Here is a 13,412-nt window from a genome sequence, read left to right as displayed (position 1 = left end):
ATTATGCGAAAAGGATCCATTTGAACAGATCCAAACTTTAACATTGGATCCGTTCGCATCCGTTCCATTTAAACAGTAACCGTTCTGATCCGCGAACACAGGTGTGAACTAGGCCTAAATGTAGTTCAATGGAGACGCAGAAGATGTGCGTTTTTACTAAATAAATATGATACTGAAAAATATTGAAAACAAAAAAGCAACCACATCAGAAAATGCACAGAAAAACGCAAAAATACACATAGCCTATGATGCAGGGGATACAATTGTTAGAATTTAAGTATTATATGCTTGAATTCGTAGGCCTCAGTTACTTTAACTGAGTTTAGTTAAAAGACTTGATTTGCAGAATCTCCCTTTAAGGAGAATTTCTCTTAGAGATGAATAAAGACAGTTCTGATTTTCAGTAGAACATTGTACTGGATTTCCCAAGGCTATATCAGAGATATCCAGTGCAGAGGCCAGATCAACAACATAAACATGAGCAATTTTTATTAAAATATTCTCACAAGTACATTAAACAATGGTCTCCTCAGAACAAGGGGACAAGTCATTGGAAAATGGAATTTTCCAGTGCATGCGCAGTAAAAGACTGTTCTTGTCATGATATCACGGGTTCTTATCAGCCAATAGCAGGCGATGAGTTATTGATCTGTCCCTGCTCAGATGATGTCACATTTAACTCTTTAGAACTCAGTATAAGAGCCAACGTGGGCTCCCGAGGGGGTGCTTCTGACTTTATTCACTCCTTTTCCTACTTTTATTCTACATGATCTGTATGCTGTATATATGCCTAGCATAGATGCATAGGTGTAACTAAGAGAGGCCTGATCTAGCTATTATAGATAGATCAAGTATGCAAGGAACGCATAAGATTCTACAGACGGTTTGCTTTGCTGAGGTTAGATATTGCTACTGAACATATCTGTATATTTGTTTTACAAATAAACTCTTGAACTTTGACGACGTCTACGAAGTCCTATCTCCTATGCTGTATGCTGTGATGAGAGTCAAGTTATCACACTTCCTGTGATATGGTGCCGAACGAAGGTGTAGTGTTTTTGCCAATAGCAACCAACGTATAGATTCTTACAATTGGTGCCGTGAAACCCAGTGCTGTCTCGCAGACAAAAGGCAGAAAAGGTCCGGGACCAGAGATATCAGTCTATCAAGGGTTTTCACAGCAGAAAAAGCGGAGAGGATGCTGGAAGCTTATCGAGAAGAGATAAGTGAGTGCGGGGCTGCAAGGAGCCCAGAGCACCGAATGAAGTTCGAGTACTACAGCGGCGGATCTCTAGGACGTCATAAGCTGTGCCATACACATAGCTACTCTCAAAACAGGATCCAGAGTAGGAGCGATCCCGGGCTCGGCCAGGCAAATTGCCGTGAGGGGAACACATGGGTCCACTGAGCGGGGTCTCAGAGCTCTAGGAGGGATGTCAGAAGAGAGATCCGTGGGAAAATTTGCCACAACTGTATGAACTGACATTCGATTCGAAGGAACGTCGGGATGTTCAGGCAAGTTGTTATTTGTTTATTAATATACAAGTTTTTATAATGGATTCTGTTCTGTGTTGTTGTGTGTTCTGGTTTTTTAGGTACAAAATCCTCACCCCCACCCCGGGAGTATTTGGGGAGGGGGGGGGCTAGTGCAGCAGCAGCTCTCAGTTTGATCGACGTTTGAAGATGCAGGATTTGTGGTGGAAAAAAAAAAGCAGTAATCCCATAAGTAACCCTGTCCAGATACCACCGTGATCCACTCTTGCAAATCATTCCCCAGGAAATATCTGACATCTATGTGTCTCCATGTACCTTGTTTGAAAACACTTCCTATGATCTCAGTAACCATGATTGTCTCATAGCAACTGCTTGTTTCACATATTCTGGCATTCTTTTTCCCCGTGACCAGACTCTGGGAAAATAATCTGGAAGCAGATACTCAGTAGAGTGTCTTTGTCCCCTCTATGGATCTGGTGCCGAAACCCGGGAGAGAACCAGGGACTGAGCTGAGCTCATTAGACCTTATTGTAACAGCTACAATGTGCAAGTCTGTGCAGCTGTGCTAGAGATGTACAAGAATATGGGACAAATACTGCAGCTATTAGTATTAAAGAAAATCTGTAAAAAAAAAAAAACTCCCCTAGGGGGTTCTCACCTCGAGTGGGGGAAGCCTCCGGATCCTATTGAGGCTTCCCCCATCTTCCTCGGTCCCACAGTGGCGGCGAAAATCCTCCCGGAGCGGCGGCGATGTAAATATTTACCTTTTGGCTCCAGCACAGGCGGCAGTATCCGCTCCTTCCCACGGAGATAGGCGTAAATAGCTGATCTCCGTCGGGCCGCTCTACTTCGCAGGCGCAAGTCTCCTGCGCAGTAGAGTGGACCCGACGGAGATTGGCTATTTCTGCCTATCTCCGTGGGAAGAGCCGCAACAGTGCCCCCGCTGGAGCCTGGAAAGGTAAATATTGAACAGGCTGTCGGGTCGCTGTTCGGAGGGCTGCAGCGAGACCCCCGTGGGACAGAGGAGGACGGGGGAAGCCTCATTAGGATCCGGAGCCTTCCCCCTCCCGAGGTGAGTACCCCCCGGGGACGTTTTTATTTTTACAGTGTCGCTTTAATCTGTATGTGACATGCCCAGAGAATCTGTCTAGAAATGTACAAGTATATGGGACAAATACTGCAGCTATTAATATGAATCTTTATGTGACATGTCCACAGGTCGCTCCCACCCCGAAACCTCACCCCCCCATTTAATGCAAAATGCAGCACAGTATTCTACAAACAGCCTTCCAACAGTGACCATTGAAAATGCACAGGATTCAGAAGCTGTAATGGTAATGTCAGAAAAAAAAATACTAAGGCTTCTTTCACAGTGTGACGTTAAAGTCGCACATTAACTTTACCCCCCGCGGTACGGATTTCTCCGTCCCTTTTTCCACCCTTATAAAACCGAGGGACGGAGAAATCCGTACCTCCTGCGCTACCGCCGCTGTCCACGCTCCTGCCGCTCGTGCACGCCACCGCCCGCTCGCCCCGGAGATCAATGAACAGGAAAATCCATTCCCGTTTCTTGATCTAAGCCCCGCAATGATCTGCTGCTTCTATGAGAAACAGCGCGATCATTGTGATTTTCCCAGCCTCATAGTGCTTCCTGTAAGCGTCCTTCCGGACGCTTACAGGTCGCATGAACAAAGACTCACTGTGTCCATCTTGTGGCCAAATAGTAAAACTAAACCCTGAAGCATTTTACATATACAAATACATTAGTTTTACACAATAAATTAACTCATTACCTCCAACACTCCCCAATTTTTTTTTGTAATTAAAAACAAAAACAAAACAATACTATAAAAAAAAAAAAAAAACATAAATAGTTACCTTAGGGACTGAACTTTTTAAATATTTATGTCAAGAGGGTATAACACTGTTACTTTATAAACTATGGGCTTGTAATTAGAGATGGATGCAAAACTGAAAAAAATGCACTTTTATTTCCAAATAAAATATTGGCGCCAAACATTGTGATAGGGACATAATTTAAACGGTTTTATAACCGGGACAAATGGGCAAATACATTTCATGGGTTTTAATTACAGTAGCATGCATTATTCAAAAACTATAATGGCCGAAAACGGAAAAATAATATTTTTTCCCCACATTTTTTCCTATTTTCCCATTAAAACACATTTAGAATAAAATAATTCTTGGCATAATGGCCCACCTAAAGAAAGCCTAATTGGTTGCGGAAAAAACAAGATATAGTTCATTTCATTGCGATAAGTAATAATAAAGTTATAGACGAATGAATGGAAGGAGCGCTGAAAGGTGAAAATTGCTCTGGTGTTCAAGGGGTAAAACCCCTCAGTGGTGAAAACAACATTTAACGCAGAATAACTCACTGCAATGAAAAATCAATGCCCCATTCACAGTGCACACGTTGCGTTGGTGACTAACGCTGCACGTTAAGTGAAAGTACTGCATGCAGTGCGTTATACACGTTATTAGCTGCGTTGGACTGTTTGCACATGCTCAGTAATGACTTGGAAACATATTTTTCATTGCCTGTATGCTCTACTGTATGCGACCGTAACGGGGCATTAAAGGGACACTTAAGTCAAACAAAAAAAATGGGTTTTACTCACCTAGGGCTTCCAATAGCCCCCTGCAGCTGTCCGGTACCCTCGCTGTCTCCCTCCGATCCTCCTGGCCCCGCCAGCAGCCACTTCCTGTTTCGGTGACAGGAGCTGACAGGCTGGGGACGCGAGTGATTCTTCGCATTCCCAGACACATTAGCACCCTCTATGCTGCTATATGGTATATGATATATGCTATAGCAGCATAGATGGCACTATTGTGGCCAGGAACTCGAAGAATCACTCGCGTCCCCAGCCTGTCAGCTCCTGTCACCGAAACAGGAAGTGGCTGCCGTCAGGGCCAGGAGGATCGGAGGAAGATGGCGAGGGCACCGGACAGCTGCAGGGGGCTATTGGAAGCCCCAGGTGAGAAAAACTCATTTTTTTGTTTGACTTAAGTGTCCCTTTAAGTTGCGGTGCAACTTTTTGGGGGCATTGCGGTGTAATTTTGCGTTGCGACTTTAACGTTGCATCAAAACAGATCATCCAACTGTGAAAGAAGCCTCAAAGCAAACTGATCTTCAGTTTGATCTAAAAATGCTGAAATCACTGCTATATAGTAAACATTTATAAATAGGCAATGCAGATTGGTAACAATATTTTACGCTACACAAAGAGAAAGTGTGTAGGGCATCTGCAATGGCATACTTTAATGACCACACACTGTTCCTGTCAATTTACATTCCTACATTTCCATACCACACACATTCCCAGTGCTCTGACTGAAGCCATGATGCTGAAGAATTACACATCCTTTCCTGTTTACATGATGCAATTTCATGAGGCATGACATAACTTTAGTCAGGCTCAGTAGGAGGGACATATCAGGCACTAGCAATAACACCTGCTCTAAGGGTCAATATTAACCACTTCACAATCAGCTTTGTGTTAAGGAGTCTTACACAATTCGATTTTCCCTGGCAGATTTGATTTGAATTCAAAGATCTATCCTCCAATATGGCCACCTGATAATAATTTCAATAGATTTCTGGCCAAAATCAATCAAAATTATACATTGGACAAGAGGGCACATTCATGGCCACAGGGGCGAGGTTTGCAGAGACGCAACAGCACCTATACTTAGGGGCCTACAGCTGCAGAGTATTAGTGACAGCAAAGTGCACTGGCCACTCACCTGTCCAGCTGCTGTGCTCCCTCCTGTGTCCTGAAGTCATATCCCGCTGCCTGTACTCCGTCACCCTGCGGCATGTATGTACTTACATAATAGTGCTGGATCAGGGAGTATGGACAACGGGAAGTGTTATATATTTTACATTCACCTGTAGAAGTATAATGTATAATTCAGCATACAGGGACAGTACAGTATATATGCTGTTACTGAGCAGGGACAATATCTGGAGAGGACCCATGAGGTCAGGGCCTCAATATGCATACAAGCCAAGTTGGGTTCATATAGTCTTTCATACATACGGTAAGTCCCTCTCCTGAAGGAAGACATTGGCCTGAATTCACTAAGATCATGCTGGAGATAATAAGGCAAGAGAAAACTTACCTCCACACAGTGAGAGAGTTATCTTATCTCTACATTCCTTAAGTTACCTCCTCTGTAGTTAATTTACCCCCTCTGTAGTTAAGTTACCTCCTCTGTAGTTAATTTACCTCCTCTGTAGTTATTTTCATATGCAGTTAATTAACAGCCTGTCTTTAACTCTGGAGTTATTTTAAGGATTGGAGAGTTAACTTAAAGACAGAAGAGTTAACTTTAGGTTTGCCTGAGGTAAAATGTTTCCTGAATACTATATACAATAATACAATACAATAACATTTCTATAGCGCTTTTCTCCCATAGGACTCAAAGCGCTTAGGCTCTCTCAGATTCAGTAATTAGTAGGATGAAGTATTCACACAACAAAAGTTACATTTCTGCAAATGCCAGACTGAACAGGTGGGTTTTCAGTCTGGATTTAAACACGTCCAGGGATGGGGCTGTCCTGATCTGTTGAGGTAAAGAGTTCCAAAACGTAGGGGCAGCATGACAGAAGGCTCTGGGACCAAAAGTTTCTAAGTGGACTCTGGGTATGACTAGATTATTAGAACCTGTGGATCTGAGAATGCGGGGATTGCTACGCAGCTGTAACATATCTTTCATGTATCCAGGGCCTAGATTATTCAGGGATTTAAATGTCAGTAGGCCGATCTTGAATAGGACCCTCCATTCTATAGGTAGCCAGTGAAGGGAATGCAGGACTGGCGTTATGTGGCAGTGACGGGGTTGGTTGGTTAGCAGTCTGGCAGCAGTATTCTGTATCAGCTGTAGGCGGTACAAGGCCTTTTTTGGAAGGCCAGTGTAGAGAGCATTGCAGTAGTCCAGTCGGGATGTGATGAAGGCGTGGACTAAGGTTGGCAGATCTTCTGGGGGGATGAGGTGCTTGATTTTTGCAATGTTCTTCAGGTGAAAATAGGATGATTTCACCACAGCAGAGATTTGAGTTCTGAAGTTTAAATCCCCATCAATTAGAACTCCCAGGCTACGCACATGATCAGAGCTGCGTAGATCCGTGCCTCCTATTCCCAGTGGTGAAGACTGCAAGTTAAGTTGTTTTGTTATCATGCCTTATCACCATGGTAACAACTCTAGAAGAGTTATTAAAGACAGGAGATAATCTTAGTGAATTGAGGCCAATGTTCTATGTGGAGAGCTAGAGCCTGAAATTGCAAGTGTGTCAGCTGCCAGGAAGAATGACATGCTATGCCAGGTACAGGTTAGGGGAGGTTCAGGCCTAGGTTAGCAGATAAGGTACTTATTAATTGCATGGGTTGGTTCTGCATATTTATGTGAGTTCATGCTATATACGGGGGGGGTATATTTATGTGAGGAGGGCCATGCTATGTATTAAGTGGGCCGTGTTGTATATCTATGTGGAGGCCATACATCTATTGTGAGAGGGAACGTGCTGCATATCTGTGAGGGACAGGCTACATGTGGGGGTGGGGGCAAGGCTACCTTTGCATTACTGAGGCCTTGCTGTTTAAATGGAGGGGGAGGGGGATATGCTGTCTATTAATTATTTGTGAAAACACAACGCCTAATATCCCTATTGTGGGGAAAATATGTCCTTTCAAATGCCATTTTTTATGCCTTGACCTAGTTCAGTGTGATCATCACATGTGATTACAGTTGACAGGAGTCCATGGAAACCCCCCATAAACACTTCCATGCAAGTGCACATCACTGTGCTGTGCTGACAAAGGCAAACAGCATTTTATCATTTCAAATGTAAGTAAACTGAATGACAATAGCAGTGAAAAATGGTGAATATTTGTTGAAAGAAAAACGAACTTTTTTTGGGGTCCCCACAAGTGGTAATGGGGTCCAGAGGGCGGCGTGGAAGCCTCTACAAGATTTAGAGGCTTCCTTCTTCTTAAGGTGGCCACTAATGATACAATTTGCCAAACGATTAAGTATGAACGATTTTTCGTATGACCGATCAGAAATGATCATTTGGAACCACTAACGGACAAAAATCTCCAAACCAATTTAATCAGATTTAGGAATTCTATCCGATTTTCAGTTCAATCCCGCCAATCTAATCGGATTGGTTAGGAGATTTTTGTCCATTAGTGGTCCCAAACGATCATTTCCAATCATTCATATGAAGAATCATTTGTAATTGATCTGCGGTTCGCCTCAAGTACATATTAAGAGTGGACAGTTTAAATAAGGCCATACACGCATTGATTTTCCCTGGCAGATTCAGTCTATACCACAGCATACCATGGGTCATGTGGAGGCAATACACCGAATACTCAACCAGCATCCAGTAATAGGCAACTAGCACCAGAAGTCAGAGCAGAATAGACAAGATTCCTAGTGAGCTGACATCCATCAGAAGGTGTACTAAAGATCTGAAACTCCACCTAGATATGAAGAAACTGTGTTTTTAATTCATAAATCACAGGATATAAAGTATGAATCCCAGATCTGTTGAATACATCAATGAGTAAAGTTGCGCATACATCTAGTGTTGCATGGGCAGATCATCCAAGAGACAAATCTCTCGCTCATTGAATGTTATGCCCACCCCCCAGTACCCGTGCATTGAAATCTCACCTGTACTGTCCAGCTACTCCCAGTCTCGTGCACTGCTTCTCCATGAGCGTTGCCACGTCAACGTGGTTGCCATGAATAGCATGGCCTAACAACGGATGTGACCGGGAGCAGCTGGACAGTCGCAGCAGCTGGAGCAGGTGAGACTTGAATACACGGGCATCGAAGGGGGCACTTATACATTTGGAAAGACAGCGGCCGAGGGTTCCATCGATTGTCAGGATATTTCACGCAGTTACCAGCGGGCTTCTGATTGACCACATCGGCTTGAGTTTTCTCAGCATGTTCAACCGACACATTTGACCGATTTTGGCCCAAAATTGGGCAAATTGTCAATTGGGCATGCTTGTTGCAGCACTGATTTTTATCCGATTCAATAAATGGTCAAATCAGATAATCGATGGGGCTGCAAAATCGCTAAATGTATGGCCAGCATTACGGACACCTGACAAAAAAAAAAGCTATCTGCTGCAGCTGTCACCGATATCACAATACCACTGCTGCCTTGGGCGGCCGCCATACCCACTAAAAGTCTCTCTCACAGAGCTGTTGAGTTACTGTAGAGCAGAGTAGTACCAAAATCCCTCCTCCCCCATCATCACCACAGAAGGGTTCAAGAGGTAGCCTCACAATGTGTCTGTACACCACTCACCGCAAAATGTTGCCTAAGGCTGCATTCACACTGGAAATCACAAAACGCTAGCAAAATTACTAACGTTTTGCAAAGCAATTTACTGTACTGGAAAGCAATTTTGGAGTGATTGGGTTTTGTGATTCTTAAATATTTAAATGCAATCGCTACAAAAATGCTGCAGCCATGCACCATGTTTGAGATTTCAGCAAATCACTAATAACTGGAGACCGCTACAGTGTGAACACGACCATTGATTTGCATTGCCACAGACCTTTTTCAAGCGCTAGTGATTTACGGACAAGCTGAAATCGCTAGTAAAGCGCTCCAGTGTGAATGAGGCCTGGGAGATCAAGTCCAGATCCCTACAAGCATCGCTATTCAAGCATGTGTGCTCAATGTAAATTCTCTGCAAAATGTCTGTACAGCCCCACCACCACCCCCCCACCTTCTGTGTTCATCCAAGGGAAAAAGCAATTGACTGTGGTGGAATTTATCAGCTGATCTCCAAGTGCTGAGGAAGACTACAGCAAACCATCACCTGAAGCAATCACAAAAGATTCTTCTAAGCAACAGAATTATGTGTACTTGGCTTTGTGTTTGTTACACACGAGGCGAAGATTGGACTTAGATTCTATTCACACTCCACCTGTTCCATCAAGGGGCAGAAGTCATTATAATCACATCACAACGCAATGCAATTATATTCCAAGGGGGGCTTTCACACTGGTGCTTTTCAGGTGCGTTAATTTCTGACAGAATAATGCACAACATGGAGTGCGTTACAGGGCAACATGCACGGTGCAAGCATATGGACTATACGCTGTACTGTATGGGTTGCTTTGTAATGGTAGGTTGTGTTGAGACTTTACATCACCTTTAAAATCCCATTTTTCAGGACGCGCAATGTATGTAGCAGTGTTTCTCAAACCTGTCCTGGTGACTCCCCAACGGTGCATGTTTTGCAGGCAACCTCACCTATGCATAGGTGGAGTAATTAGTGTCTCAGCTACATGGCATCCACTTAGCTGAGGCATTATCTGTGCATAGGTGAGGAAGTTGCCTGCAAAACATGCACCATTGGGAATCACCAGGACAGGTTTGAGAAACCCTGGTAGTGAAAGAAGCTTTAATCAATGGTCAGGTCAGTCAAACAATAGTGTTTCATGCAGTGCCAAAACATTAGTGCACTCCAAATCTTCCCACAGCCCTAATTTCTGGCACAAAAACAAAACTGGACTGTCCTTCTACAGTATGTAAATATGGTATTTACCTAAGAATTTTCCTAAGTTACCTGTGAAATCGTTTGCATTCAATAGATTACTTTGTAATAAACCTATTTAAAAGCACCAAAGGGTGATGCATTCAGTTAACACATACATGCATACAGACAGCCTTTGGTTTCAGTATAAATGTAAACAACAAATCCTATTCACCTGAACAATGGCCATGTGAGCCCGCCCACCCCAGGAAGTGACGTTGGGAACAGAGACAAGCTTGCAGATGTAAGCAAAAGGTGTTTAGCCTCAGGTGTAACAATAACAATTACTCACAGTACACATTCACAGATCTGGTAGACAATAATAGTTCCATCATATTACTGGGAGAACATGACTAAGCAATGCATGCTGCATCATTCAAAATAAACACCTAGTAAATGAGAAGCATTTACACAATACATATACACAGGTACAGGCTCACACACAATATCTATTTCTTCTTATATGAATGAAAAATGACAGAGATTTATCACAAAAAAGTGCAGAGACACATAAAAAGAGTGCATCTGGGAGTAGCAGCATGGCCAAACACCATACAATTTTTAAAATGTCTTTTCAATTCAAGACTTGCAATCAATTTTTCTGATTGACACTTGAAAAATCTAACCACATGTGTTAAATTTTTCCCCAACTATAAAAATAAATGACTAAAACCTTTGAAAATATTGCTTGGGTCTATATATAAGGAAATTGACAATCTACCCTACACCATTCAATTTACGGTACTATTCCGTCAGCCGGGCGCAACCAGCAGGTGGCGTTAATTACTATTCCCCCTCCAGGCTGCCATGGATAGTAGGGAAAGATGTAACTCTGGTGGAGTTTTATCGCCATGTAGTAGATGCGCCCGGCTAACGGAAAAAAAAAACAATTTTCATAATAATTGTTCAGAAAAATCCACCACTGCCAATCAACTTATGAAATCTTGAATAACAAAAATGCTTTCAAATTTCCTGTTCAACCGATCATTATATTAAATTACCGTAAAATCGATAATTTTATAGTATAGTATGTGTCCAGTGGCCACCTTTACACAGATAAAGAGCAGATGATCATAAGGGCAGTAAAGTTCTTACCAGCTAGCCCCCCTCCTCCTCGGGTACCATGCCCCTTCCTCCTCTGCAGTATGAAATAAGGATTGGCCCTTTCAGTGATCCACAGGGCGTTTGCCAGCAGCACTTCCTCTGGGTGAACCCACATGGTGAGGGACAGACGGGTCAGAGATGAGGATCTCCTGTATTAAGCTTCCATTGAGATTGAGGACTGTTGTGCTGAACAGGGCAGTGTCACAGCAACGCGTGGAGATCAAGAATGAGGAGCAACATCTTCCTGTGCGACCCCAGACAATAATAATGCTCTGCTCCAGCCCACAGCACAGCAGGGAGGGGGAGGGGGCCAGTCAGACACCTCTGTGTTACCAGATACACAGGAACATCCCGGGACACACAGCTGCTGGCTGACGAGTCACTGTATTGTCACACACCATGGAGGAGCTATGTCAGGATCTGTTCCTAGATGGATGGAGCTGAGAGACAGACAGCCGTATTGATCCGGTGGAGGAATATAAGGCAGCCGGGGCTTCATACGTATAGGAGGTGTGGGAGGTGGTCAGTGGCAGCACAGAGCATGCAGGAGTGCAGGGGGGTCTCTGTCCATGGTACTCAGCCAGCCTGATGCTCGCAGCCTTCTCTCTGGCTGCTCCTCACAGAGCTTCGCACCAATGAAAGGGGAGGAGAGAGGAGAGGACAACAGCTATTCTGAGAGGCAGAGCCAGGCTGGGAGCAATGACATCAGCATGTGAACCACAAGAGGCAGCAATATTACCCATCTACAGCACTACCTGAGGGCTCAGCTAATGATCCTGGGGATGCTGGCTCCACACAGAAGGCTGCAGTCATTATAAAAAATGTTACAAGAGGAGGTCATTTATAAAGAAGCTGAATACGTTAAAAAAAATTACACACTTTTTATGGCATATTTATTGAACAGTGGTCGGATTTATTACAGGAGAGATCACTGCAGTGGCATAGCAATAGAGTATGCTAAGGTTGCAACTGCACCGGGGCCCCTGGACTAGAGGGGCCCACTATGAGTCCTCCTACATTCATCTGATTAAGTTGCCCCTTCATCAGGATGATATATGGGCAGATCAACCAAGATCTTTCTGATCAGAGAAAGATCTGTTGCCTGCCCATACACCACAGGCCGATTCCCGATCAATTTCAGCATGAAATCTCCTGGGAATCATCCTTGTGACACCACATCTGCCACCTCACCGGCCCGACGATGTCCCCCCTAGTGTTAAATGTGCCCCCCAGGTGCACAGTGCACTTTACCTGTCCGCGTCTGCTCCGGGCTCCACTGCAATCCGCCCCATGTGTTTGCTAGCATATACTTGGGAGCATAGTGCATTGGAGGGCACATTTAACAATATGGGGACGACGCTGGAGGGTTTGTTGCTTGTCCCGATATCACTTTCAGCATGTCCAATCGACATGCTCAGCCCGAAATTGGTTGCATCGTTGATCGGACATGCACTTGGCGGTACCGATTTTCATCCGATTTGATAATAATTATCGAATTGGATGGTCAATTGGCCATCAAGTTGCTAGATGTATGGGTACTTTTAGCTTTTCGTTGGGGCTATGCTGACAATGAACACCTCTGTACGTGCATTGAATAGTGATGATAATAATAATAGTAGTAGTAATAATGATAATAATAGTTTGATAATAGTGATTAACAAACTGTTTCCTTAGGCCCGGTTCACACTTGCGTTGGAGTGGCAAACGGACCCATGAAAATGCCCCCACAACAAGCCAGCAGAGATCTGATGGTTTTCGAAACAAAGTGAGAGGAGGAGCAGTCTTATTTAGTTGTAAAACAAGGCTGTCTCCCTCAATTACACCTTGCAAGACTCAGCCACCAATAGTGATGTCGCGATCTGTTCGCCGAACTGTTCGCAGTGAACAGGCCATGGGGAATGACCTCGGGGTCATTTCTGCATTCGATATGTTACGCATTACTGTGCAAACGCTTTCCTGGTGGCCACGCATCCTTGATTGCACGCCTGCAACTGGGAGCGCTCTGCGCATGTGCACAACGTCACGCAGAGCACTCCCAGCTGCAGCGCGCGATCAGGGATGCGCGGCCAACGGGAAAACGTCTGTGCAGTAATGCGGAATATAATGAATGTGGAAATGACCCTGAGGTAATTCCCCATGGCCTGTTAGCTGCGAACAGTTCGGGCCATCTCTAGCCACCAATAGCAGTCGTCTGCAAACTAATTTTCTAGACAACACACA

The 13,412-nt window shown here is 44.1% G+C and overlaps 1 protein-coding gene across 1 annotated transcript in view; it reads right to left on the bottom strand.

The window, feature by feature from the left end:
• Positions 1-11,858, bottom strand: part of TBC1D9 (TBC1 domain family member 9) — a 76,683-nt gene extending 64,825 nt beyond the window's left edge. Inside the window, exon 1 of the mRNA XM_068279573.1 lies at positions 11,184-11,858. Within this exon, the coding sequence (XP_068135674.1) occupies positions 11,184-11,307 (124 nt within the window). The 5' untranslated portion in view covers positions 11,308-11,858. The remainder of the gene's footprint in view (positions 1-11,183) is intronic.
• Between the last annotated feature and the right edge of the window lie 1,554 nt (positions 11,859-13,412).

Source organism: Hyperolius riggenbachi, chromosome 1 (assembly GCF_040937935.1).
Source record: "Hyperolius riggenbachi isolate aHypRig1 chromosome 1, aHypRig1.pri, whole genome shotgun sequence".
Classification (NCBI taxonomy): domain Eukaryota; kingdom Metazoa; phylum Chordata; class Amphibia; order Anura; family Hyperoliidae; genus Hyperolius; species Hyperolius riggenbachi.
Note: the sequence above shows the minus strand (reverse complement) of the source record. Positions and strands in the feature narration are given on the sequence as shown.